The 11,930-nt window shown below is 35.8% G+C and overlaps 2 protein-coding genes, 1 non-coding gene and 1 pseudogene across 5 annotated transcripts; 2 read left to right on the top strand and 2 right to left on the bottom strand.

Annotated features, from left to right (window-relative positions):
* Positions 1-888, top strand: LOC132175068 (thaumatin-like protein pseudogene; annotated as a pseudogene).
* A 1,687-nt stretch (positions 889-2,575) lies between these two features.
* On the bottom strand, positions 2,576-2,736 carry LOC132176743 (U1 spliceosomal RNA). Its single transcript, XR_009439598.2, has one exon. It is a non-coding gene; the product is annotated as a U1 spliceosomal RNA (small nuclear RNA).
* Positions 2,737-3,420: 684 nt separating this feature from the next.
* LOC132174765 (uncharacterized) lies at positions 3,421-8,165 on the top strand. Of its 3 annotated transcripts, XM_059586437.2 has the most exons (10): positions 3,421-3,524; positions 3,655-4,051; positions 4,191-4,300; positions 4,780-4,898; positions 5,014-5,111; positions 6,216-6,303; positions 6,389-6,523; positions 6,653-6,761; positions 7,335-7,474; positions 7,824-8,165. In XM_059586437.2, the coding sequence occupies exons 2-10, from the start codon at positions 3,990-3,992 to the stop codon at positions 7,866-7,868; spliced, it is 906 nt and encodes a 301-aa protein (XP_059442420.1). In that variant the 5' UTR covers positions 3,421-3,524; positions 3,655-3,989; the 3' UTR covers positions 7,869-8,165. The 3 variants fall into 3 exon arrangements, with proteins under 3 accessions (XP_059442420.1, XP_059442419.1, XP_059442421.1); XM_059586436.2 differs by having other exon boundaries at positions 3,421-4,051; XM_059586438.2 differs by having other exon boundaries at positions 3,421-4,051; positions 7,350-7,474.
* A 1,886-nt stretch (positions 8,166-10,051) lies between these two features.
* On the bottom strand, positions 10,052-11,725 carry LOC132174766 (thaumatin-like protein 1). Its single transcript, XM_059586439.2, has 2 exons — positions 11,629-11,725; positions 10,052-10,974 (listed from the first exon to the last, which is right to left on the bottom strand). Exons 1-2 carry the CDS (start codon positions 11,678-11,680, stop codon positions 10,295-10,297), a joined length of 732 nt encoding a protein of 243 aa, XP_059442422.2. The 5' UTR covers positions 11,681-11,725; the 3' UTR covers positions 10,052-10,294.
* Positions 11,726-11,930: the final 205 nt, after the last annotated feature.

The following is an 11,930-nucleotide window of genomic DNA, read 5'->3' on the forward strand; positions in this document are numbered from 1 at the left end:
CCAATATCTCTTAGCACTTAACAAAATGAGTGTCCCCAAACACCTGCTCATTATCTTCTTCCTTTTCATTACTCTCTGCTTCAGTCTAGCTCATGCAGCTAGATTTGATATAAAAAACAAATGTCCCTTCACAGTTTGGGCTGGAGCTGTGCCCGGTGGTGGCAAGCAGATCAACCGAGGTCAAACGTGGAGCCTTATTGTTAATGCCAGCACGGAAGGGGCTCGCATTTGGCCTCGCACTGGGTGCAATTTCGATAGTACTGGGCATGGCAGATGTCAAACCGGTGACTGTAATGGGCTTCTCCAATGCCAAAACTTTGGTGCACCCCCAAGCACCATTGCTGAATATGCACTAAACCAATATAACAACTTGGACTTCTACGATATCTCTCTTGTCGAAGGGTTTAATGTTCCTATGGAGTTTAGCCCCACGTCTAATGGATGCAGCCGTAGTATAAGATGTACTTCTGATATCAACGGGCAGTGCCCCAATGAGTTGCGGACCCCCGGCGGCTGTAACAACCCATGTACTGTATTTAAGACCGACCAATATTGCTGCACTTCTGGAAATTGTGGACCTACAACTTTTTCTAGATTTTTCAAAGATCGCTGCCGTGATGCATTTAGCTACCCTAATGATGACCAAACAAGCACATTCATGTGCCCTGGTGGGACTAACTACGAGGTTGTCTTCTGCCCTTGAAGTAGTATTTTATGAGGAAGGAAAATGGCCGGTAATATATAATAATATGTGATGTAATAAAAGCTTAAAGGCTTTTTGAGCACTCGTGTAAGTGTGCAGAGGCCATATCATCACGTACGTATATAATAATATGTGATGTAATAAATAAAAGCTCATATATGTCATAACCTCTCTATTTGCAGCTTTCTCTATATGTCGGTATTTTTTGTGACTTTTATTATAATCAGTGCCGATCGGTCCATTGCTCCTAATGTGGATAATGTTATTTGTAACCTTATTTCCCTTTTTTTTCTTGGTCTACTACCAAGGTTTTAAGCTAATCTTCGGCACACAATTTCGCTAAATAAACCGCTTGCCATCATTATTATTATGAAAGCATTTTTATTATTCTTTCTTTTATATTTTCTTTAAAAATTAAGAGTGGAAAAACTCTCATTAATCCCCTTCCCGGCCCCCTTTCTCTTGTTATTTTAGAAAAAGAAGAGAAAAGAAAAGAAAAGGTAAGTCACCTCAAAATACCAAAGTTTAACATATATTAGTAGAAATAAACTTCAACAATTAAGATTTATTTTCTATACATTTAAAGCATATAATGAGTACAAGATTCTCTCTCTCTCTCTCTCTATATATATATATATACTTGCAGCAGTATCTCAATTTCAATTCAAACATGGGTTTGATTCACACTTCATGTTCTGAAAAATATTTACCATTCGAAAAGAGGAAAAATTACGAAGTCTTTGTCTAAAGAAATGCCTTGAAAAATGACAGATGTATAGAACCTTTCAACAAGATAGTGCTTTTTTAACTCTCTTAAAATGGAATCTATTCCAAACATATATGCCATGTCTTCATCATGGTGAAACATTAGTGATATTTTCAGGATCCTGTGTAAGAATACGTACGATCCTGAAACTTTAGTGATACTTAACCTTCACTTTCATTTTTTCTTTGTTAAGATTAATGGGCTTAAAGAATTCACCTTAGTGATACTTAACCTTCATTTTCATTTTTTCTTTGTTAAGATAACCCAATAATCTCCCCCTCACACATTGGGCTTGAATTGTGAGCAGAAACAACTCATTTCTTACGTGGACTAGCAAGCCAAGATTTGTTGGTTGAACTTGGGCTTTGATATCAAAGTAGGGAGGTTTTGGGTCTTTTATCAACCCCTAAAGCTAGTTCAAAAAGTGAAGCTTTCTCTCACACTTATAAATTGATCACCAGTCCCTTTCACAACCGATGTGGTATAATCCCAACAATGAAGAACATTTTTCATGGTTGAGATTAACCCTCATTACAACTATCCAATAACGAAACAAAAAATTTCAACCAGAGGATCGACACACCATTAGTGCCACTAATATCCAGAGCATTCAGGATCATGATCACATATCAAACAAACTCATGAAACCAGAAGTTAGCTTGTCCAATAGCTTGTCCATAAGTTAGAAGAGAGAGAGAGAGAGAGAGAGAGAGAGAGAGAGCTTAGACCAATGTTGAGAGAAAGTGCATTTATCAAAACTATTAACTGCCAACTTTTCTGAATTCCAAACACATGAAACTATATTTCTAGAGAAATTCAGAAAAAAGAAAAAAAAAATAATAAAAGAAACAACATGTTACACAATTCAATAATGCGGCTTCTTCCCTTCTTTTGTGCCGATATGTTAAAAAAAATACAATAACGTAGCTTCTTTGCTCAGCAAACTGCTAGAAATGTCTTATGAACAGGCTAACATTGCATGACAGTTCCTCCTAGCAAGCACTAATTCAAGATTATCCAAGTCATAATACAAAGTTTATATAGCTATTGTTAACTTCTAAACAGAACCAGGAAAATTAACCATTAACTATTTAGAATGAAATTGGATAGGGACCGCGCGAACGCAGGTCCCCACTAGCACAAATTATGATGCAGGCTCTCCCGCTTGGGAAGACCTTAAGCGAGCACCCCTCCCACGTGCAATGGAGGTCACAAGCCTAGGCCATGGGCCTTGTTTATAACCCATTGACCCCATCCAGGTAAGTACTTTTTCCGGGCTCGCTTGTCCCAGATTAATATCCCGCACTTGCTTCTTCTCTTTTGTGTTTAGTCGGTGTGGGACATGTGCTCCTTTCGCAGAACTAAAAATACGGCTTGCTACTCCGGATCCCAAAGCCATGGCATCTGGTAATGACGAACACGCAGGGACTCTTAACTTCTTTACCTGAATCTACAGAAACGAGAAAACTCTTCCTTCACATTCTTAAACTTTACGATGATCTTCCTCCTAAATCGTTTACTTGACCACATTCGAAAAATTAAGCAGAATCTTGAACATTGATCAAACAAAAATTCAGCTCTAAGGAATACGAAAAGAAATTATCCAGAAATCCATAGCAAAAAAAATTTAGACCAGAATTCTTCAACATTCTGGTTGGTTACAGGGAAAGCAAATAACACCAAAGCCGCAAGAAAATCAAACCCAAAGGTTAAATCCATTTCGTTATCCATTAGGGGAGAGCAAATACCCGCCCATCCCGTAGAACCCGACCCACACGCCCCGATCCGTACCGCATAGACCGGGGTTTAAGGTTATTTTTGAAATTTTTCCCAGAAACGGGTTGGATTTTGTCCAACCCAGGCGTGGCGGGTTGCGGGTTAAAAATATTTTGGCTTGCGGGTACTAGACCCGACCCGCCTAACACCAACAAAGACCCTAATTTCCACTTCCTAACCTAAGCCGCCCCTCATTCACGCCTGCCTCTCTCAGACTCTCCCTCTCGTTTTCTCCAGAAACTCAACATCTCTCTCTCGTCTTAGTATTCTGCACGTCAGGTATCTCTCTCTCTCTCTAATTGTCGTCGACGACTCGACGTCGTTTTCTCTGCAACCGGCGTCGTTCTGCTCGTGCATAATCTGTTCGACGTCGGGGGTCTGTCCTTGTCTGATTTCGGGGGTCTTGCAGTTCGACAGCTTGGTCTTCTCAGGCGAGGTCAGTGTTGGCCGGTGGGTGTGTTCAGATTTCACTGGTGATCGACATTCCTGTAGAATCTGGGTCTCTTGCATGGCCGGCAGGGCCTAGACAAGTTGGGTTGGGTTTCGTCTCGGGTCTGGTTGAGCGTAGAAGATAGAATTGGTTGAGCACGAGGGCTAGGGAAATTGGTTTACGAATTTTAAAATTGGAAACCAATTTAAAACCTTAAAACCCTTAAAACCCTTAAAACCTCTTTCATCATAAAACCTTAATACCCTGACCTTTCAATCTAAAGAAGACACTAGTGAAGTTAGGTTTGGCTAAACATGCAGCACGACGAGGTCATATGGCAGGTAATCAGGCACAACCACTGCAGTTTCATGGCCAAGTGAGTCTTTCTTAACCTCAAAAACCATTGATTCTTCTTTCGCTATAAGAGTCTATTGAAGTTTCGATTCATTTTGTTTATTGTGGCTGTGCTAATATTGCCGCGGGTTGTAAATCTTGGTGGGTTTGTGGTTTTGTAGAATTGAAACCGGGAAATTCTGTAGAAACCCGTATAATGTGACCGGGATTTGTAATCGGAGCTCGTGCCCTCTCGCCAATAGTCGCTATGCCACCATTCGCGACCATGACGGTAATCTTCACTCTTTTCCTCTCGCCCTTTTACTTGTTCTGTCAATTGGGTCTGTTTACTTTTTTTTTTTTTTTTTTGGTTTTCTTTGTGGTGATTTTCTCACACACATATGCCAGTTGAGTCATTGTAATATTGTTCCCTTTGGTCGCTGAGAAGAAGCAAGTAGAGGACGAAACTTATTCAATCTTATTTTTGTTATGGGAGTTGAGAAAACAGAAACCTCCGTCCAATTGAGCTCAATACAATTATTTGGATTTGTTGAATTGAGCTCTATAGTTTCTTTTTCTAAGCTGAAGACTATGGAAAAATGTGCTACAGCAAGGCTTTGTTGGTTGATCTTGGTGGATCTTAGGATTTTTATCTGTGCATTGGTATCTGTATTTATGAATTGACTTGCTGTCACATGTCAATTAATATTTGTAGATATTAACAAATGATGAGTGTGCTAGATTTTATATGGTTGTATTGGTCTGCTGCAGGAGTCTTCTATCTTTATATGAAAACCATAGAAAGAGCTCATATGCCAAACAAATTGTGGGAGAGAGTTAAGTTGCCCAGGAATTATGAGAAGGCACTTGAGATTATAGACAAACACCTGGTATTGAACTTTATATTGTTTTTTTTTTTTTTTGAACTTTAAGATTATTTGATACGATATGATTTTGTTCATCAGTTCTAGAAAGGTTAATTTACCCTCGCTTTTGATTTGACAGATGTATTGGCCGAAGTTTCTTGTACACAAAACAAAGCAACGATTGACCAAGATGACTCAAATGCGGATACGCATGAGGAAGCTTGCTTTGAAAACAAGGTTCATTTTTTCTCATGCTTGAATTTGTTTTTATTTCACTACCAAAAATGCTTACTCATGTGCAAATAAGGTTTTCTGAGGTGCTACAAGATTGTCTTTGGTAAACTACTTTGTTACTTTTGGGAGATCAATGATGTTATAATGAGCCACTATTTGTTATGTTTCAAGAGAACATGTTACTTATTATTATTTTTTTTAAAAAAAAAAAAGCAAAAGAATGAGCCAAGAAATTATAGGGCTTGGAGTATGGCATGTTATGAGTACACTTGTAAGTGTTGAGTCCCACATTGAGAAAGTATAAAGAAAAATGGTAGTTAATATACCTAAGTGGACTCAAGCCCATTAGCTTAAGCTTTTGGGCTAATGTGATGACCAAATATGTATATTAACGTACTCCTAGTAAAAAATGCCCTGACCGCTTATCTCCTAACATGGGAGACCTTCGAATGTTAGGGTCTTGCATTGATCTTTAAGAACTAAGTTTTTTTTTTTTTTTTTCAGTAAACTTTTAGCTCTATGACACATCCTCCCCCTGTATGAATGGTTGGAGGGTGTGGTTGTGGCTATACAACCAATTGGGTAATTCAACTTAAACTATGTTTTCCTTACCTCCCAACTATAAGCATAATGTGGTACATAGCCTAATCCAGATTTACCTATGGGTTTCAATAATAGATAAATTTCTTCTTTCATCAAAATATTCTATGAATAACTCTTTTGATAAATGTGCCAAAGGATCCCATTTATGCAATGAGAAACAGTAATTAATTAGCATCAAAAGTTAAGTTCACTTAGTGAACAAAGCAATTAGATTTGCAAAGATCTAGATATCTTAGGTCAGTAATGCATTATGGTTGGGTGACACGGAATTCAGGGTTGGGTGTTGTAAGTGTGAAATAGCATTCACTATGAGATATTTAGTATAAAAGCAGAAAGAGAGAAGTAAAATGTGAAAATTTTAATTGGTCTTGCACACAGAATTGGCAACCCTGGACTGTGTTGTGATGCTGAAAAAGGTTCTAGTTGTCACCTTTATAGGTTAAATAGTGTCGTCCCACATTAACGTGCTTTGTTGTATTGGCAATTGTTTCTGCTGCCTAACAGGGAGAAAATAATGACAACACCAAGGAAGGAGAAAAAAAGAGAGTCTAGAAGAGAAGAGAAGGCTGAAAAGGCAGCAGCACTGGATAAGGTTATACACATGAGCTCATACTATTGATGTACATGATTATGTGTTGTCCCTACAGCTCGACTAAGACTTTCTAGCTTTTCTGCAGAGTATTGAAAAAGAACTCTTGGAACGTCTTCAGCAAGGAGTTTATGGTGACATATACAACTATCCTGTTAAAGAGTATAACAAGGTTCTTGATATTGAAGAGGGGCAGGCTGTGAGTGAAGATGAAGATGAGATGGTAATTTGTGAAATCCTTTTTTCTTGAAATTATTAATATTGTTTTAAAAACGAGTTATTTGCTTTTGTGCTCACTTAGATGCTACTTCAGATAATTAAATGCCCTTTTATTGGTTCTTGGAATAAGCAGGAACATGAGATAGAATATGTTGAGGGTTATGATGAACTTGAAGAGGAAGATGATATAGAAGATTTTGGTGATATTGCAATTGCTCAGTCTCATGCGAATTACGACAATGGTAAAGCAGTCACTAGATACTTATTGTTGAGCATTTTTTTAATGTTGATTTAAATTTTTATTACCTTATGCTTGCCTGTGCTTGCACATATAATTAATATACTCTTGTTCCAATTTCAGTGTCTTATTCTCCTTTTTGGGACGCTATAAAATATATGTCCACTTTCTAAAAGTGAAATTTCTTACATCTTCAATTTCCTATTATTCTTACCTTTTTTCTTAAATATTCTTATTAAAGGTTATTTCGTCTCTAATTTAAAGTGAAGGACATTTGAGGAAGAGGGTGATAGTGTTATCTTTTTATTAATAGTCGTACCATTTCAAATCAAGTCATGAAACCAATAAAAAGAGTCATTTGGATGGACGAAGGGAGTATTAACTTATACCATGTAAAAGCTGTCAATTTTTAGTTTACATGGGATTTTTATTTTTATTTTTTATTTTAGTTAGGGTATAAGTTGTGGCCTTTGTTTTACTAGCTTATATAATAACGGGACGAGCACATGAGAGAATTCTCAAATGTGTGTGTGTACCCATCCAAACTGGAATAAGAAAAAAGAGTTTAATGATGCAGTTGGAATGGATGCAGATGAAGAAGACATTGAGCCAGTTGCTAGCAAGAGAGTGAGGAAGGAAACTGCCTTGGCTTCAGGAAAGCTTGATAAAGGTGAACCTGGTGCAAAATTGAAGAAGAGAGCAAGGGTGCTTGTTGAGGTAATGGCGAATGATATTATGGTGTTTTACAGGCTCACTACATTTCCATATACATATATCCTTTCAAGTTATAGACTGTACCTATGGTATACGGTAGCTATTATATTCAATTACATCATTTTTAGCCAACTCTCTCATGTGCAAATTTTCTTCGAATTTCTTGAGGTTGATCTCTCCCTCTCTCTCCCTCACACACACACAAACTCAAAATATATTACTTGTTTCTTGGAAACTGAGACACTTTAAATACACATATTTGGCTGTTGCATGCGCCTTCTGTAATCTTCAGTAGCTACATTCCATCAGGATCCTAAATATTTCAATTTTTTTTTTTTTTGTTATTTGTCAGGTTGAGCATGAAGATGCTGATGAAAGACAAAAGGCTGTCCACTAAGTGTGCTTGTAGCATATTGCTTTATTTGTTTGACCTGTAAACCGGATAATGGCAGAGATATCATTCAAAGCTCAGTCCACAGCGAGGGAAAGTTGCTAAAGAGGATGCAATTTTGATAGCTGAATAGAAAAAAAAAAATTGATAGCTGAATCTTGATTACGGTTGAAAGATTTTCTTAATCTTGATTTCCTCTAGTTTTATTAATTATTACTGGTTTCCTCTCTCTTTGGGAGATGGGGCTGTACAAGAGTGCAAGAGTGGAGACTTGAAGTATTTCTGGTCCCAGTTTTTTGTTTTTGTCACTGCCTCCCACAAATGAATGAGTTAACTTGTTCTCGCACAACAGGTCATATGAATCAGCTATAAATGTCAACTTGTTCTCTAATGCTACACTCTGGTCTTTTTTTCTTTTTTTATTTTTTATTTTTTATTTTTTCTAGAGAAATTCAGGAAAAAGAAAAAAAAAAAAAAAAAAAAAAAAGAATCAGAGAATAAACAAGTTACACAATTCAATACTGTGGCCTGTTTGCTCAACATGAAATCATGATACTGTTTACACGGAGTCTAATCTAGGGTAGGATAGATTTTTCAAAATCTAGCAGAAAATGGTAGGAAAAGAAAAGAAAAATTATAGAATTCTTTCATTTTTTAATCATCTTTTATCTATTTTCATAGTAAATTAATGAATTCACCATTGATTTATTGAATTTGTAGAATGAGATAGGAAAAAAGATTGACGTGAGAAAAGATTAGAAACATGTGTGCTCGGATTTGGGTCAATTTCTCCTTCTGTCATTAATCGTGGAGAATAACTTATATAAGGTCTTGGTGGCACAAACCACGACATTTGTGCCCACCAATAAGAGGTTGACACCTCAGCTTGGAACAAGATAACAAAATGAGAACAAAATGTCAGATCATACCAAATTTAAACCCTAAAAAAATTATTTATCTACTTTTCTCTCACACACACACACACACATATATATATATAAAGGAAAAATTCACGTGTTGACAATGTTCCATCAAACTTTTAATTGTAACAATTTCCCTTCATACTACTCAAAATTGTCAATGTTCCCCCCAATGATGAAACTACACTTAGTAAAATAAAAACAAAAAATATTAAATCTTTTAGAAAAAACCTAAAAATAAAAAATAAAAATCCAAAGGGCGGTAAATTTTAATTTTTTCTTTAAAAAAAAAAAATCCATTGTATAAGAAAAAAATTAAAAAAAAAAAATCTGCTTTTTTTTTTTTGTTATAAAAAATATTTTTTTTATAACTTTTTAAAATAAAAATTTCTGTTTAAAAAAAAATTAAGAATTTTCGTTTAAGAAAATAAAAATTTTCGTTTCTAAAACAAAAATTTCTTTTAAATAAAAATTTCTGTTTAAAGAAAAAATCATTTTAAAAAAATTAGTTTTAAAAAAAAAATTAAAAATTTCCGTTTTAAAAAAATCTTTCTTTTCAAATTAAATTTTCGTTTTCTTAAAAAAAAATTAAAATTTTATTTATTTTTTTTAATTTATACGGGTATTTTTGTCATATTGAGAAAAACATAAGGGCATTTTTATCTTTTTGCTAGCTTTAGAGGAGGACATTAACAATGTTTTGGTAGTTTGGGGGAAGACATTGTTACAATTGAAAGTTTATAGGGTACATTATCAATCGGGTAGTAATTTGAGTGAGGTATGTGGACTTTACCTTATATTTTAATAAGTCATCTTAATATTCTTGGTAGCAAGACTCCCCCTTGTTGACTTATAATTAAGAAATGTTATTCTTAATATCTCGCATCTATTTTTCATCCATTATTATTATTTTTAAAAAAATTTACCATTAAATCGGTAAGATTCTCGTGAAATAGCATGTTTCTCTTGTTATATACTAAGGCCTAATTGGTACACACCTTTTATTAAACTTTGTTTCTGTCATTCCCCATCCATTTTAATTGGTACATTTTTCTTCTTTATAGGTATCATCTGTTCAAAAAATCTATGTTGTTCCTCTAATTGTCGTTGCTACCTTTCTTCTTGGTGGTGTTGCCTTTCATGGGCCCGCCGGAGGCTAGCCAAGGAGTCAACTAACTAACGTGTACTCTTTTCTATGCTAAGAACACCGCTTCGATACCAATTGTTAAAATCTAACTTTAACTAAAGAAATAGAATTAAAATTGGAACTGAAATTGATTGAGAAAATGATAAGGAACAAAGTACAAACAGGATCTTAATGATCACTAAATCAACTAGCCTTTTTAAATGCGCGCAACTAAACATAAACCATAATTGGCAAAAGCCCACTAATAATATAACTGTCCAAAGTCTTGCATGAGCTCATGCATGTGCCTTTGTCAATGACAGTACTTATTGCTATCTTAATTATTACTATAGAGAGTAAGGAATACATAATTCGTCTCCATAAGTTCAAGGACAGAACGTGATAATATAGTTTGGTGCACCGGAGCAGGTAAATGTGCTGCTCTTATCATCATAAGCATAGCTATAAGCTTTAGGGCATTGGTTTTTGAAGATCATGGAATAGTTTGTGGGTGGACATGTCTCTGGGGTATTATTAGCGCCAGTGCAACAGTATTGTGGCTGATTGAACGCTGCGCATGCGCTCTTGCAAGCGATTACGCTCCCATCAGATCCTTTCACTTGCAGATTAGTAGGGCAAACATCATTCACGTTTGCAGGGCAGCTTGAGGGTTGGCAATCACCGTTCCCACCTTGTGTGGTAACCGAAACAGGGAGGTTGAAGCCATCTACAAGGCTGACATCGTAGAAATCCTTTCCACCATTTGCTGCTATGTTGATTTCTACCAAAGAAGCTGGCGGGATTGCACCGGCGCCGTTGCATGCAACCTGCCCGGATCCACAGTTAGCAGTTTCACAAGTGAACTTTCCCGAAGCGTCCGTGTTGCATCGTGTTCGGGCCCAGAACCGGCCTATCCATGGAGCTTGGACATCAATTGATGTGGATGCTTTGGATGCCAAGTCAAATCCAGTATTTAATTGTTGAGGTTTCTGGTCCGCAGTTAGAGTTCCTGGCCATACAGTTGTAGGACAATTGTTTGTAAAAGTTATTTGAGCAGGATGAGCACCTGCATGACATAAATTGTCAGAAGAATAGTCAACTCATTAAAATCATTTTTTTTAATATTAACTTTAGTTTTTAGGATAATTAAATTATAATTTAAAGTATATACTATAACTTGCATGCAACAAATAACTAGGAGATACACAATAAAATTGTGTTCTTTACTGTAATGCTATATATATATCACACAAACATCTTACTAAGGTGACATGTCAAGGTCTAATAGACCTACCCGCACACTAGCTTTATAAGATATTGTGAAATGCTTATGTGATATATATATATATATATATATATATATATATATATAACATTATTATGTGTGTAAATACTATTCCAGAAGCAATGGGGAGAGAAAAAGAGAGAAGGCGTTCAGAACATAAAATCTAAAATGTGTTTTATGTAAAACAAAAAAAAAAAATAATAATAATAAAATAAATAAAGTTAAAACAATGGAAGCTTTCAACCTTTGTGGGCCTGACTGATGACTTTATTTCGTATATATGTGCATGTACTGGTGAAAGTTGCAAAATTAAACTATCTGTGTGGTGATTGATGCGAACGATGATCACTTTCCAACAAAATTATTTACACATATTAAAGCAATTTGCTATCATATATATCATAACTAAACAATGAGATATATATATATATATACCAGATAGGAAACAGAAGGCCAAGGCAAGGCCGAAGAGTGAAAGGGTTTTCATCTTTCTAGTAGACTTCTAGTTAATCTTGATGAATGTTTTTGGTATTGTGGTGCTCATCTTTCGAGCTTGGGGGTTGTATTTATAGAGGCTTCTATGCTACTTTTTCAAGCTGAAACCTGCGTGGGAAGTCACCGGGAATATACTTCATTGACTCTTATTTGTTAGCGGGTCTTCTTTATACGTTATTTTGTATCTTTTTAAAATTAATGTGACTCATTTCAATGCCTACTTTTTCAAGCCAAAGCCTGTG

Source organism: Corylus avellana, chromosome 3 (genome assembly GCF_965113065.1).
Source record: "Corylus avellana chromosome 3, dhCorAvel1.hap1.2, whole genome shotgun sequence".
Taxonomy (NCBI): domain Eukaryota; kingdom Viridiplantae; phylum Streptophyta; class Magnoliopsida; order Fagales; family Betulaceae; genus Corylus; species Corylus avellana.